At 36.6% G+C, this 15,808-nt stretch overlaps 1 protein-coding gene across 2 annotated transcripts in view; it reads right to left on the bottom strand.

The window, feature by feature from the left end:
• Window positions 1–15,808, bottom strand: part of DMXL2 (Dmx like 2) — a 171,168-nt gene that overhangs the window by 83,701 nt on the left and 71,659 nt on the right. For both annotated transcript variants that reach the window (XM_055537960.1, XM_055537961.1), the window contains exon 7: window positions 1,125–1,303. In XM_055537960.1, coding sequence (XP_055393935.1) covers window positions 1,125–1,303 — 179 coding nt within the window. The remainder of the gene's footprint in view (window positions 1–1,124; window positions 1,304–15,808) is intronic.

The following is a 15,808-nucleotide window of genomic DNA, read 5'->3' as shown; positions in this document are numbered from 1 at the left end:
ATTACCATAACAAAAGATCATTAATTATAATTAAACTATATGGCTGATCACAGTAGTCGCCTTATCCTTCTTATAATCTAAACAGTTACAAATAGAGAAACAAATGTATTAATAAAACTGTAAGAAGACTATAATTTCAAACTATAAATCAATTTCCATTAAGTTAAGCAAAAATGTCACAGTATCAAGCAGCTGAAGTGACTTAACCTCTCATCATGGAAAAAAAAAAAAAAGCACAAAAAATTTTCCTGTTAAAAAAATGCTTACACAGAATTTGACTCAGTCAAAGGTAAAGTGTTCTGCAAATGTTTTCCATAGGTGCAAATAACTTAAGCAGATTAAGTTAGAATAGCCTTTTATTTAGATTCCAAAACTGTATACATTCCCCATGTTATCATTTACTGAGCCCCACAAAGAGTGTGCTATATTTCCCATCAAGGGCAAATGGTGCTCAGATGTACTTAGCAGATGAAATAACCTTTCCTCAAGAAGGAATACAGATTTCTAAGAAAGCATTTTTAGAACTTACATATAATACAAGAATCATTTGTTTAGGCTATTTATAGCTTGTTTAATCTTTCAAATGCTTTTAAAAGATGCTGTAACAATGAGAATAATTTGATAAGTTTCTATTGCTAGCCTTAAGAAAAAGTTGGGACACTTTATTCACTGTATGTGGTTACACTTTACCAGCATATGGATTACTAACAGTTTATTACCATGTTTTATTCTTCCTTAATGTGTGCTTTTCTGTTACCTGTAAATGTTTGCTGCTTAGAATCTATTGCTGCTGCTAATACTGACAATACTAGCTAATGCTGCCTGGGCACACACAGTGTGCAAAGGCCTGTGTAAGCATTCACACGCACTCACGTATTTTAGTCTCACACAACGCTCTGAGGTAGGTACTATTGCTACCCTCATCTACAAGGGCAAAGAGCGCTTAAGAAATTTAGTCAAAAGCTCACAAACCTGGTAACAACAGCAGAATATGAATTCAGGCAGTTGACACCCAGAACCTATGCTCTTAACTGTCACCATATCAATCAAAAGAACTTTGGTTTTCATTATTTTTATAAACATATAAGTATACAAAATGAAGTTATATGACATACTCGTCTAACCTGGGCATATACTTGCTAGTTTTACGCCATGAAAAACCTGTTACAGCTCGTGGATGTGCCAAATACACAAAGGAAAACTGAGTAGATGCCTGTCTCCTTTTCACTTCATGATGATCCTGAGGTATAATTGAAGACTTCCAACCAGTCATAGGATACCACACTTTCAAAAGACAATCATCCTGTAAAAATATATAGGCCAACATAAAATTAATTTGTACACACACAATTCAAAATTTAAGTGGTTTGAACAGAAGCTTTAAAAATTAACCTATATATAAAAAATACATATAAAGTTTATATATATAGTACAGAACTAAATCTATTAATAAAATGCTTATTACTCTAAATGATACCATTCATGAAGGATAAATGGATGTGCTCATTATCAATATTCTCTACACAAAGGTAGTTTTCAAATAGAGATTGAAGCCAAACTCCCCCACTTCAATACACCAGGGCCCTCCCTATAAAGACAAGACTCAAAAGACTCTGAAACCAGATGATAACTTGGATAAGAAAGAAGCCATGCTATCTGGCACTGTTATCCTTTTCTCCTTTCTGAAGAGATCTGAAAGGATGAGTCAAACCTTTTTTTAAAAATTGCTTCTTATTCTAAGTCAGGATGCAGCAAACTTCTCCTGTAAAAGGCCAAGTAAGTTTTGTGGACCACACAGCCTCTGATACAGATTTTTATTGGTTTTGTGTTTGTTGTTGTTGTTTTTTTCTTATAACTCTTTAAAAATGTAAAATCCATCCTTGGCTCATGGGCCATAGTGTGTTCTTATGACGAGAAGGCATTTAGGCAGTTTTGGGGAACCACCTTTATGCCCACTTAAGATATTTAAAGGTATACCAATAGGCACTCACAATCATTTTACTTAGCTCTAAGAATTTTGTTAAAAGGCCTAAACAATTTTATCCTATTTAACAGGAACTATCTCTTTTATAGTGCTTCATCCTCAATGGTGAAAAGTTTATGAAGGAAAATAATAAAATAACATTTATGGAAAAAAAATCTCAATCTCTAAGAAACAATGAAATTATGTGTTTCTGGAAAGTGTGTATAGGTGCAAATATTTTCATCTGAACTGGACAAACACTTCTGCCTCTTTTCCATCTTAGTATTCATTCTCAATCTATACTACACAGTGTATGTTTCTATTGAGGGCTCATTTATTCAGATATCTGATTTACACAACAGATCTCTTTAAGTACTTACTCTGAGACAAAGCGCTTAACCATGCACTAGTTGCTTTCCTCCAAGTACCTTCTTCACCTAGCATTGTTTTCACCTTCCCAAATTTACTGCATAGTCTATGTCAGTAGTTTCAGATTATGTACCATAAAAACCCTTAACGTACCTGAGAGCCCCTAAGGAGTCAAAAGGAAAGTCAGAGAGCCTCCACAACCAAGGCAATCTAGCCCCTTCTCCCATTTCCACTAGCTTCCCCTCTAGTGAAGCAGCCTCAACACTTTTATATATTACTATCTAAAACTCTAAAACCACAAAGAATTAAACTAGAAATCAGTATTAGAGAGAAAATTCTCAAGTATTTATAAACTAATCAAAAACACTTCTAAATTACAAGAGAAAATTTTATGTATGTTGAACTGAAGGAAAATAAAAACAAAACATCAAACTTGCGGGGTTGTAGCTACATGAGTGCTTAGAAGGAAATGTACAGCTTTAGATGCTATACATCAAGAAAGAAGAAAGGTCACAAATCAATGGTTTAAGCTTCAATCTGAAGCATCAAGTAAAAGAAGAGCAAAGAGAACTCACGTTAAAGAGATAAGGGGAAGAATAAAAACCAATGAAATAAAATACGAAAAAAAAAAAACAAGAAATCAATTCATCCAAAAGCTATTTTGAAAAGATCAATAAAATTTATGATCTAGAGCAATCAAAAATATTTAGAGAGAAAACACAAATTACTGTTATCAAGAATGAAAGATATGACATTACTACAGATCCCATAAACAACAAAGGAACTGGGGAATATCATGAATAATTTTATCCCAATCAATTCAACAATGTATATTAAATCCCTTAAAAGATAATTTCAAAACAACTGACAAAGGAGGAAATAGAAAACCTGAATAGCTCTACATCTATTAAAGATGTTGAATTCACAATTTGAAATTTTCTCACCAAAGGACAAAACAAAACCCTAAAACTGTAACTAAAATACTAGCCTAGATGGCTTTACTGATGAATTTTACCAAACATTTAAGGAAGAAATAGCACCAATCCTTCACAAACTGTTTCAGAAAATTAAGGAAAAAATGATCTCATTGTATAAGGGCATTATTATTAGCCAGACATCAAAAGCAAAGACATAAAAAAACTATACATGAATATGTTTCATAAACAAAGATGCAAACACCTTTAAACTTAATCCAGCAGTATGTTAAAAAACAAGTTTTGACCAAGTGGAGTTTATCCCAGCAAAGACAAGTGGGTTTAACATTGGAAAAATCAGTAACTGCATTTTATCATATTATCGATAACACAATGAAAAAGAAAACCTACATAATTATCTCACTATATGCAGAAAAAGCACTTGACAAAAGTAAACACTAATTCATGGAGGAAAAATAACACTCTCAACACACAGAAATAAGAAAAATAAAAGGGAATATACATCACATGATTAAGTTGAGTGACTCTATGATAAACCTTCAACTTATATCATATATAGTGGTAAAAGACAATGCTTTTCCTATAAAACTGGGAGCAATACAAGAACATCTGTTCTCATTGTTTCTATTCAACAAATGGTACTAGATGTCCTAGTACTTGCAATATATTAGGTAAGGGAAAAAAAATAAAAGGCATACAGATTAGAAAGGAAGAAGTACAACTGTCTTTATTCACAAAATCCTAAGAAAACTACCCAAAAAGGCTGCTAGAACTGATAAGCAAGGTCATGAGATTAAGGCTCAAAATTAAAAAATCAACTCTATTTCTATATGTTACCAATAATTAGAAATGCAATTTTTGTAAATACGTTTTACATTAGAAAGATAAATTGTTTACACTGAAAATGATGAAACGCTGCTCAGAGAAAGAAAACCTAAATAAAGAGAGAAGTATACCACATTTGTAGATAAGAAGACCAACTACTACTAATGTACAATTCTTCTCAAGTTGACCTGTAGAGATACAATGTAAACACTATCAAAATCACAGTTGGTTTGTTTTTTGTTTTTTGTTTTTTTGTAAAAACTGACAAAATCTGTAAGGAAATCAAAGGACTGACACCACCAAAAATATTTGAAAAGAAAAAAGTCAGAGGAGTAACAGACTTCAAAACAGAACATATGGTTGCTGAAAGGGAAGAGACAGTTAGGGAGTTTGGGATGGTCATGTACACACTGCTATATTTAAAATGGATAACCAACAAGGCCCTACTGTATAGCACCCGGAACTCTACTCAGTGTTGTATGACTGCCTGGAAGGGAGGGCCATTTTGGGGAGAATGGATACACGTATTATGTATTGCTAGTTCCCTTCACTTTTACCTGAAACTATCACAACATTCTTAGTCAACTATCGGTTCAGTTCAGTCGCTCAGTCATGTCCGACTCTTTGAGACGCCATGAACCACAGCACGCCAGCCTCCCTATCCATCACTAACTGCTGCAGTCTGCACAAACCCATGTCCATTGAGTGAGTGATGCCATCTAAACATCTCATCCTCTGTTGTCCCCTTCTCCTCCTACCCTCAATCTTTCCCAGCACCAGGGTCTTTTCAAATAAGTCAGCTCTTCGCATCAGGTGGCCAAAATATTGGAGTTTCAACTTCAACATCAGTCCTTCCAATGAACACCCAAGACTGATTTCCTTTAGGATGGACTGGCTGGATCTCCTTGCAGTCCAAGGGACTCTCAAGAGTCTTCTCCAACACCTGAGTTCAAAAGCATCAATTCTTCAGTGCTCACCTTTCTTTATAGTCCAACTTTCACATCCACACATGACCACAGGAAAAACCATAGCCTTCACTAGACGGACCTTTGTTGACAAAGTAACGTCTCTGCTTTTTAATATGCTGTCTAGGTTGGTCATAACTTTCCTTCCAAGGAGTAAGCGTCTTTTAATTTCATGGCTGCAATCACCATCTGCAGTGATTTTGGAGCCCAAAAATAAAGTCAGCCACTGTTTTCACTGTTTCCCCATCTAGTGGCCATGAAGTGATGGGACCGGATGCCATTATCTTAGTTTTCTGAATGTTGAGCTTTAAGCCAACTTTTTCACTCTCTTCTTTCACTTTCATCAAGAGACTCTTTAGTTCTTCTTCACTTTCTGCCATAGGGTGGTGTCATCGGCATATCTGAGGTTATTGTATTTCTCCAGGCAATCTAGATTCCAGATTGTGCTTCTTCCAGCACAGCGTTTCTCATGATGTACTCTGCATAGAAGTTAAATATACAGGGTGACAATATACAGCCTCGACGTACTCCTTTTCCTATTCGGAACCAGTCTGTTGTTCCATGTCCAGTTCTAACTGTTGCTTCCTGACCTGCATACAGATTTCTCAAGAGGCAGATCAGGTGGTCTGGTATTCCCATCTCTTTCAGAATTTTCCACAGTTGATTGTGATCCACACAGTCAAAGGTTTTGGCACAATCAATAAAGCAGAAATCAATGTTTTTTCTGGAACTCTCTTGCTTTTTCCATGATCCAGCGGATGTTGGCAATTTGATCTCTGGTTCCTCTGCCTTCTCTAAAACCAGCTTGAACATCTGGAAGTTCACAGTTCACATATTGCTGAAGCCTGGCTTAGGAGAATTTTGACCATTACTTTACTAACATGTGAGATGAGTGCAATTGTGCAGTAATTTGAGCATTCTTTGGCATTGCCTTTCTTTGGGATTGGAATGAAAACTGACCTTTTCCAGTCCTGTGGCCACTGCTGAGTTTTCCAAATTTGCTGGCATATTGAGTGCAGCACTTTCACAGCATCATCTTTCAGGATTTGAAATAGCTCAACTGGAATTCCATCACCTCCACTAGCTTTGTTCATAGTGATGCTTCCTAAGGCCCACTTGACTTCACATTCCAGGATGTCTGGCTCTAGGTGAGTGTCAGTGATCACACCATCATGATTATCTGGGTCCTGAAGATCTTTTCTGTATAGTTCTTCTGTGTATTCTTGCCACCTCTTCTTAATATCTTCTGCTTCTGTTAGGTCCATACCATTTCCATCCTTTATTGAGCCCATCTTTGCATGAAATGTTCCCTTGGTATCTCTAATTTTCTTGAAGAGATATCTAGCCTTTCCCATTCTACTGTTTTCCTCTATTTCTTTGCATTAATCACTGAGGAAGCCTTTCTTATCTCTCCTTGCTATTCTTTGGAACTCTGCATTCAAATGGGTATATCTTTCCTTTTCTCCTTTGCTTTTCACTTATCTTCTTTTCACAGCTATTTTTAAGGCCTCCTCAGACATTTTGCTTTTTTGCATTTCTTTTTCTTGGGGATGATCTTGATCCTTGTCTCCTGTACAATGTCATGAACCTCAGTCCATAGTTCATCAGGCACTCTGTCTATCAGTCCCTAAAATCTATTTCTCACCTCCACTGTATAGTCATAAGGGATTTGATTTAGGTCATACCTGAATGGTCTAGTGGTTTTCCCCACTTTCTTCAATTTAAGTCTGAATTTGGCAATAAGGAGTTCATAATCGACTATACTCCAATACAAAGTAAAAAGTTAAAAAAAAAAAAAAGAACAGCTGAGGAGTATGTATGTTCACAGAAGTACTTTATTTAATAAATATAATTTCCAAAGGGGAAAAAAAAGAGGAGTCATACTACTCGATTTCAAAGCTAACTATAAAGTCACTATAATCAAGACACATATCATTAGCATAAAGGCATATATACACACACACACACACACACACACACACACATAAATGTGTATGTTAACTTATATATGGAACAAAATAAGGAAGCCAAGAACAGATCCACATATGTATGGAAATTGATTTTCAACAAAGCTGTCTAGGAAATTCAATGGAGAATGGATTCCCTTTTCAAAATGTAACTGGGATTATCTTGATATCCCTTTGGGAAAAAACTGACCTCAAATCAAATGCAAAAAAAAAAAATAAATCCCAAAATGTAAAAATCAAAACTCTAAGGGTTTCTGGTTCAAGATGGTGGAGCAGAAGGACATACACTCATCTCCCCTTGTGAGAGCATCAAAACAGTAACTAGCTGTTGAACAATGATCAACAAGAGGACACTGGAACCCACCAAAAAAAAGATACCCGATGTCCAAAGACAAAGAAGAAGCCATAGCAGATGGTCGGAGGAGCACAATGATGATAAAGTCAAATCCCATATCTGACAAGTGTGTGACACAAAGACTAAAGTAAAAGTAAAGTAAATGTTGCTTAGTCGTGTCCGACTCTTTGCAACCCCATGGACTGTAGCCTACCAGGTTCCTCCATCCATGGGATTTTCCAAGCAAGAATACTGGAGTGGGTTGCCATTTAGACTGGATAACAATAAGACCAAAGAAGTTCTCACACTGTTGTGAAGGCTCTGAACCCAACATCAGGCTTCCCAGCCTAGGGATCTGACAAAGGGACTGGAATCCCCAGGGAATCTGGTGTTGAGGGCCAGTAGGATTTGATTACAGGACTTATAAAGGACTGGGGAAACAAGAGACTCCAGCCTGGAAGGGCATAAGCAAAATTTTGCACACGCCAAGACCCAGAGGCGAGAAGCAGTGACCCCCACAGGAGACTGAACCAAAACTATGTGCTAGTGTTGGAGGGTCTCCTGTGGAGGCATGGGTCAGCAGCGGCTCACCACAAGGACAGGGGCGCTGGAAGGTTTCCCTTGGCACAAACCTTTTTGAAGTTCACCGTTAACCCAACCATAGAGCCCACAGACCCCAGAGCTTGGTTGAAAGTGAAAGTGAAGTCGCTCAGTCGTGTCCTTTGCGACTCTTTGCGACCCCATGGACTGTAACCTTTGCGACCCCATGGACTGTAACCTTCCAGGCTCCTCCGTCCATGGGATTCTCCAGGCAAGAATACTGGAGTGGGTTACCATTTCCTTCTCCAGGGGATCTTCCCGACCCAGGGATTGAACCCATGTCTCCCGCCTTGCAGGCAGAGCTTTAACCTCTGAGCCACCAGGGAAGCCCAGGCCAAACAACTACAGGGAGGAGTGCAACTCCACCCATCAGCAGATAATTGGATTAAAGCTTTACTGAGCAAGGCCCTGCCCACCAGAGCAAGATCCAGTTTTTCCCATGCCACTCCCACCCATCAAGATGCTTACATAAGCCTCAGCCTCATCCATCAGAGGGAAGACAGAAACCATATAGGTTTCTCAAGAGGCAGGTCAGGTGGTCTGGTATTCCCATCTCTTTCAGAATTTTCCACAGTTGATTGTGATCCACACAGTCAAAGGCTTTGGCATAGTCAATAAAGTAGAAATAGATGTTTTTCTGGAACTCTCTTGTTTTTTCAATGATCCAGCGGATGTTGGCAATTTGATCTCTGGTTCCTCTGCCTTTTCTAAAACCACCTTGAACATCTGGAAATTCACGGTTCACATATTGCTGAAGCCTGGCTTGGTGAATTTTGAGCATTACTTTACTAGCGTGTGAGGTGAGTGCAATTGTGCGATACTTTGAGCATTCTTTGGCATTGCCTTTCTTTGGGATTGGAATGAAAACTGACCTTTTCCAGTCCTGTGGCCACTGCTGAGTTTTTAATTCCCTTAAATGTAAATGGATTAAATGCACCAGCCAAAAGACATAGACTGGCTGGGAGACGAAAACACGTGCATATATGCACTTCCACTTACCACAACACTCTACTTGACACCCCCCCAAAATTGTATGTAATTATTTTATATTGTTAAGTTAATCGTGTTCCCATTATGAACTGCAATTGTAATTATTTTATTTTTTGTCTGGCTTTGACTGTGCAAACTGATAAACATCTTTTACTATTGTGATGATGTAACTACTTCACACTTAATATCACTGACTCATCTGATCAACAGAAAAATAAGAACTCTATATAACCAAAACTAGGATCTAATAAGAAAGCCTGTAATCACTTTTAAAAATCCAGATTCATATGAGAATTATCTTGAAATTTTTTGAAAAATACAAATACTCAGACATTGCTTTTTTTCTCCAGAGCTCCAGATGTTTCTAATGAACAGTCATGTTTAAAAACAACTGGACTATATGATGATCATTTATTTTTATCTAGTATACTACTTTTTCTATTTCATATTCATTGCTCCCATTTCATTTAGTTTATGTTCCCCAATTTCTCCATCTCTTTTTTTTGCTGTTCTTTTTCAAGCCTTTATCAACTGTAGTAAAACTTTTGTATACATATATATATATAAATATGTACAATATATATTAGAAAACTTATCAATTTTTGCCTAAATTTTTGATTCCACTTGACTTAGTATGAATAGAATGCTGTATTTCTAATAAAAAATTAGATATGCAACAAGCAACAAAGGTTTACTATATAACATAGGGAACTATAGTAAATATCTTATAATAACCTATGATAGAAAATAATTTGAAAAATAATATACATGTATTTGTATAACTGAATCACTTTGCTGTACACTTGGAACAGCGTAAGTCAACTATACTTCAATAAAATATACATTTTTTTTTTAACTGTAAAACTTCTAAGAGAAAACATAGTAAAATATCTTTGTGATTTCAGGATAGACAAAATTTTTTTTTTTAATGACAAAGAAGTTTTTTAATCTAGGCCATAAAAAGCACAAACCAATATTTAAAAAATGGTTGGATTTCTTCAAAATTAAAAACTTCTATGCATCAAAAGATCATGGTATATGGTCCCACCACTTCATGGCAAATAGATGGAGAAAAAATGGAAACAGTGACAGGCTTTATTTTCTTGGATTCCAAAATCACTGTGGATGGTGACTGCAGCCATGAAATTAAAAGATGCTTGCTCCTTAGAAGAAAAGCAAGACAAACCTAGATAGCATATTAAAAAGCAAAGATATTATTTTTGCCTGCAAAGGTCTGTACAGTCAAACTTATGGTTTTTCTAGTAGTCATGCACAAATATGAGAGCAGGACAATTAAAAAAAAGGCTGAGTGCCAAAGAATTGATGCCTTCGAACTGTGGTGCTGGAGAAGATTCTTGAGAGTCCCTTGGACAGCAAGGAGATCAAACCAGTCAATCCCAAAGGAAATCCACCCTGAATATTCACTGGAAGGACTCATGCTGAAGCTGAAGCTCCAATACTTTGGCCACATAATGAGAAGAGCTGACTCACTGGAAAAGACTCTGATGCAGAGATAGATCAAAGGAGGGGGAGAAGGGGACAACAGAAGACGAACTTGTTGGATGGCACAACCAACTCAATGGACATGAGTTCGAGCAAACTCCAGGAGATGGTGAAGGACAGGGAAGTCTGGCAAGCTGCAGTCCATGCGATCACAAAGACTTGGACACAACTGAGTGACTGAACAACATACATCAAAAGACATCAATTAAAAAAAATAAAAAAGCAAGTCATAATCTGGGAGGAAATATCTACAATATATTTATCTTTCTTTTTTCAAATTTTTTAAAATTCATTTATTTTAATTGGAGGCTAATTACTTTATAATATTGTAGTGGCTTTTGCCATACATTTACATGAATCAGCCATGGGTGTACCTGTGTTCCCCATTCTGAACCCCCCTCCCACCTCCCTCTCCATCCCATCCTTCAGGGTCAACCCAGTGCACCAGCCCTGAGCACCCTGTCTCATGCATCGAACCTGGACTGGCAATCTATTTCACATAGGATAATATACATGTTTCAATGCTATTCTCTCAAATCATCCCACCCTTACCTTCTCCCACAGAGTCCAAAAGTCTGTTCTTTACCTCTGTGTCTCTTTTGCTACCTTGCATATAGGGTCATCGTTACCATCTTTCTAAATTCCATATGTATGCGTTAATATACTATATAGGGTGTTTTTCTTTCTGACTTACTTCGCTCTGTAAAATAGGCTCAAGTTTCATCCACCTCATTAGAACTGATTCTAATGCATTCTTTTTAATAGCTGAGTAATATTCCATTGTGTATATGTACCACTGCTTTCTTATCCATTTGTCTGCCGATGGACATCTAGGTTGCTTCCATGTCCTGGCTATTGTAAACAGTGCTGCAATGAACGTTGGGGTACACGTGTCTCTTTCAATTCTGGTTTCCTCGGTGTGTATGCCCAGCAGTGGGATTGCTGGGTCGTATGGCAATTCTATTTCCATTTTTTTAAGGAATCTCCACACTGTTCTACATAGTGGCTGTATTAGTTTGCATTCCCACCAACAGTGTAACAGGGTTCCCTTTTCTCCTCAACCTCTCCAGCATTTATTGTTTGTAGACTTTTTGACAGCAGCCATTCTGACTGGTGTGAGATGGTACCTCACTGTGGTTTTGATTTGCATTTCTCTGATAATGAGTGATGTTGAGCATCTTTTCATGTGTTTATTAGCCATTTGTATGTCTTCTTTGGAGAAATGTCTGTTTAGTTCTTTGGCCCACTTTTTGATTGGGTCCCTTATTTTTCTGGAATTGAGCTGCAGGAGTTGGTTGTTTATTTTTGAGATTAATTGTCAGTCGCTTCATTTGCTATTATTTTCTCCCATTCTTAAGGCTGTCTTTTCACCTTGCTTATAGTTTCCTTCATTGTGCAAAAGTTTTTCAGTTTAAGTAGGTCCCATTTGTTTATTTTTGCTTTTATTTCCATTACTCTGGGAGGTGGGTCATAGAGGATCCTGTTGTGATTTATGTCAGAGAGTGTTTTGCCTATGTTTTCCTCTAGGAGTTTTATAGTTTCTGGTCTTACATTTACATCTTTAATCCATTTTGAGCTTATTTTTGTGTATGGTGTTAAAAAGTGCTCTAGTTTCATTCTTTTACAAGTGGTTGACCAGCACCACTGTTAAAGAGATTGTCTTTTTCTCCATTCTCCATTTGCCTCCTTTGTCAAAGATAAGGTGCCCATATGTGTGTGGATTTATCTCTGGGCTTTCTATTTTGTTCCACTGATCTATATTTCTGTCTTTGTGCCAGTACCATACTGTCTTGATGACTGTAGCTTTGTAGTGTAGTCTGAAGTCAGACAGGTTGATTCCTCCAGTTCCTCTTCTTTCTCAAGATTGCTTTGGCTATTCGAGGGTTTTTGTATTTCCATATAAATTGTGAAATTATTTGTTCTAGTTCTGTGAAAAATACCATCAGTAGCTTGATAGGGATTGCATTGAATCTATAGATTGCTTTGGGTAGTATACTCCTTTTCACTGTATTGATTCTTCCGATCCATGAACATGGTGTATTTCTCCATCTATTTGTGTCATCTTTGATTCCTTTCATCAGTGTTTTATAGTTTTCTATATATAGGTCTTTTGTTTCTTTAGGTAGCTTTATTCCTAAGTTTTTATTCTTTTCGTTACAATGGTAAATTGAATTGTTTCCTTAATTTCTCTTTCTGCTTTCTCATTGTTAGTGTATATGAATGCAAGGGATTTCTGTGTGTTGATTTTATATCCTGCAACTTTACTATCTTCATTGATTAGCTCTAGTAATTTTCCGGTGGCGTCTTTAGGGTTTTCTACGTAAAGGATCATGTCATCTGCAAACAGTTAGAATTTTACTTCTTTTCCAATCTGGATTCCTTTTCTTCCTTTTTCTTCTCTGATTGCTGTGGCTAAAATTTTCAAAACTATGTTAAACAGTAGTGGTGAGAGTGGGCATCTTTGTCTTGTTCCTGACTTTAGGGGAAATGCTTTCCATTTTTCACCACTGAGGATAATGTTTGCTGTGGGTTTATTATATATGGCTTTTATTATGTTGAGGTATGTTCCTTCTATGCCTGCTGTCTGGAGGGTTTTTATCATAAATGGACGCTGAATTTTGTCAAAGGCTTTCTCTGCAACTATTGAGATAATCATATGGTTTTTATCTTTCAATTTGTTAATGTGGTGTATCACACTGATTGATTTACAAATGGTGAAGAATCCTTGCATCCCTGGGATAAAGCTCACTTGGTCATGATGTATGATCTTTTTAATATGTTGTTGGATTCTTTTTGCTAGAATTTTGTTAAGGATTTTTGCATCTATGTTCATCAGTGATACTGGCCTGTAGTTTTCTTTTTCTGTGACATCTTTGTCTGGTTTTCATATTAGGATGATGGTGGCCTCATAGAATGAGTTTGGAAGTTTACCTTCTTCTGCAATTTTCTGGAAGAGTCTGAGTAGGACAGGTGTTAGCTCTTCTCTAAATTTTTGGTAGAATTCAGCTGTGAAGCCATCTGGTCCTGGGCTTTTGTTTGTTGTAAGATTTTTGATTACAGTTTTGATTTCCATGTTTGTGATGGGTCTGTTAAGATTTTCTATTTCTTCCTGATTCAGTTTTGGAAAGCTATACTTTTCTAAGAATTTGTCCATTTCTTCCAAGTTGTCCATTTTATTGGCATATACTTGCTGATTGTAGTCTCTTCTGATCCTTTGTATTTCTGTTTTGTCTGTTGTGATTTCTCCATTTTCATTTCTGATTTTGTTGATTTGATTCTTCTCCCTTTTTTCTTGATGAGTGTGGCAAATGGTTTATCTTCTCAAAAACCCAGCTTTTAGGTTTGTTGATTATTGCTATGGTCTCCTTTGTTTCTTTTGCATTTATTTTTAAGATTTCTTTCCTTCTACTATCCCTGGGGTTCTTCTTCTTTTTCTGGTTGCTTTAGGTGTAGAGTTAGGTTATTTGATTTTTCTCCTGTTTCTTGAGGTAAGCTTGTATTGCTATGAACCTTCCCCACAGCACTGCTTTTACTGAATCCCATAGGTTTTGGGTTGTTGTTTTCATTTTCATTCATTTCTATGCATATTTTGATTTTTTTTTAATTTCTTGTGATTTGTTGGTTATTCCAAAGTGTGCTATGTAGCCTCCATATGTTTGTATTTTTAATAGTTTTTTTTCCCCTGTAGTTGACATCTAATCTTACCACATCGTGATCAGAAAAGATGCTTGAGATGATTTCAATTTTTTAACTTTTGAATTTACCAAGGCTAGATTTATGGCCCAAGATGTGATCTATCCTGGAGAAGTTTCCATGTGCACTTGAGAAAAAGGTGAAATTCATTGTTTTAGGGTGAAATGTTCTATAGATATCAATTAGGCCTAACTGGTCCTTCGTATCATTTAAAGTTCATGTCTCCTTGCTAATTTTCTGTTTAGTTGATCTATCCATCAGTGTGAGTGGAGTATTCAAGTCTCCCACTACTATGGTGTTACTGTTAATTTCCCCTTTCATACCTGTTACCATTTGCCTTACATATTGTGGTGCTCATATGTTGCGTGTGTATATAATTGTTATTTCTTCTTCTTGGATTGATCCTTTGATCATTATATAGTGTTCTTCTTTGTCTCTTTTCACAGCCTTTATTTCAAAGTCTATTTTATCTGATGTGAGTATTGCTACTCCTGCTTTCTTTTGGTCTCCATTTGCATGAAATATCTTTTTCCACCCCTTTACTTTCAGTCTGTATGTGTCCCTTGTTTTGAGGCAGGTCTCTTGTAGATGGCATATATAGGGGTCTTGTCTTTGTAACCTTTCAGCCAGTCTTTGTCTTTTGGTTGGGGCATTCAACCCATTTACATTTAAGGTAATTATTGATAAGTATGATCCCATTGCCATTTACTTTGTTGTTTTGGGTTCGAGTTTATAAACCATTTCTGTGTTTCCTGTCTAGAGAAGATCCTTTAGCATTTGTTGAAGAGCTGGTTTGGTGCTCCTGAATTCTCTCAGCTTTTGCTTGTCTGTAAAGCTTTTGATTTCTCCTTCATATTTGAATGAGATCCTCGATGGGTACTGTAATCTGGGTTGTAGGTTTTTCTCTTTCATCACTTAAATATGTCCTGCCATTCCCTTCTGGCCTGAAGAGTTTCTATTGAAAGATTAGCCATTATCCTTATGAAAATTCCCTTGTGTGTTATTTGTTGTTTTTCCCTTGCTGCTTTTAATATTTGTTCTTTGTGTTTGATCTTTATTAATTTGAATAATATGTGTCTTGGGGTGTTTCGTCTTGGGTTTATCCTGTTTGGGACTCTTTGGGTTTCTTGGGCTTGGGTGGCTATTTCCTTCCCCAATTTTGGGAAGTTTTCAACTATTATCTCAAGAATTTTCTCATGGCCTTTCTTTTTGTCTTCTTCTTCTAGGACTCCTATGATTTGAACGCTGGGGTGTTTAACATTGTCCAGAGGTCTCTGAGGTTGTCTTCATTTAATTCTTTTTTTTTTCCTGTCTGCTTCATTTATTTCCACCATTCTAATCTTCCACCTCACTTATCCTATCTTCCGCCTCCGTTATTCTACTGTTGGTTCCCTCCAGAGTGCTTTTGATCTCAGTTATTGCATTATCCATTATTGATTGACTCATTTTTATTTCTTCTAAGTCCTTGTTAAACTTTTCTTGCATCTTCTCAGTCCCTGTTTCCAGACTATTTATCTGTAACCCCATTTTGTTTTCAAGATTTTGGATCCTTTTTATTATCATTATTCTGAATTCTTTTCAGATAGACTCCCTATCTCTTCCTCTTTTGTTTGGTTTGGTAAACATTTATCATGCTCCTTTACCTGATGATTATTTCTCTGCCT

The sequence above is a fragment of the Bubalus kerabau genome, chromosome 10 (genome assembly GCF_029407905.1).
Source record: "Bubalus kerabau isolate K-KA32 ecotype Philippines breed swamp buffalo chromosome 10, PCC_UOA_SB_1v2, whole genome shotgun sequence".
NCBI lineage: Eukaryota > Metazoa > Chordata > Mammalia > Artiodactyla > Bovidae > Bubalus > Bubalus kerabau.
Note: the sequence above shows the minus strand (reverse complement) of the source record. Positions and strands in the feature narration are given on the sequence as shown.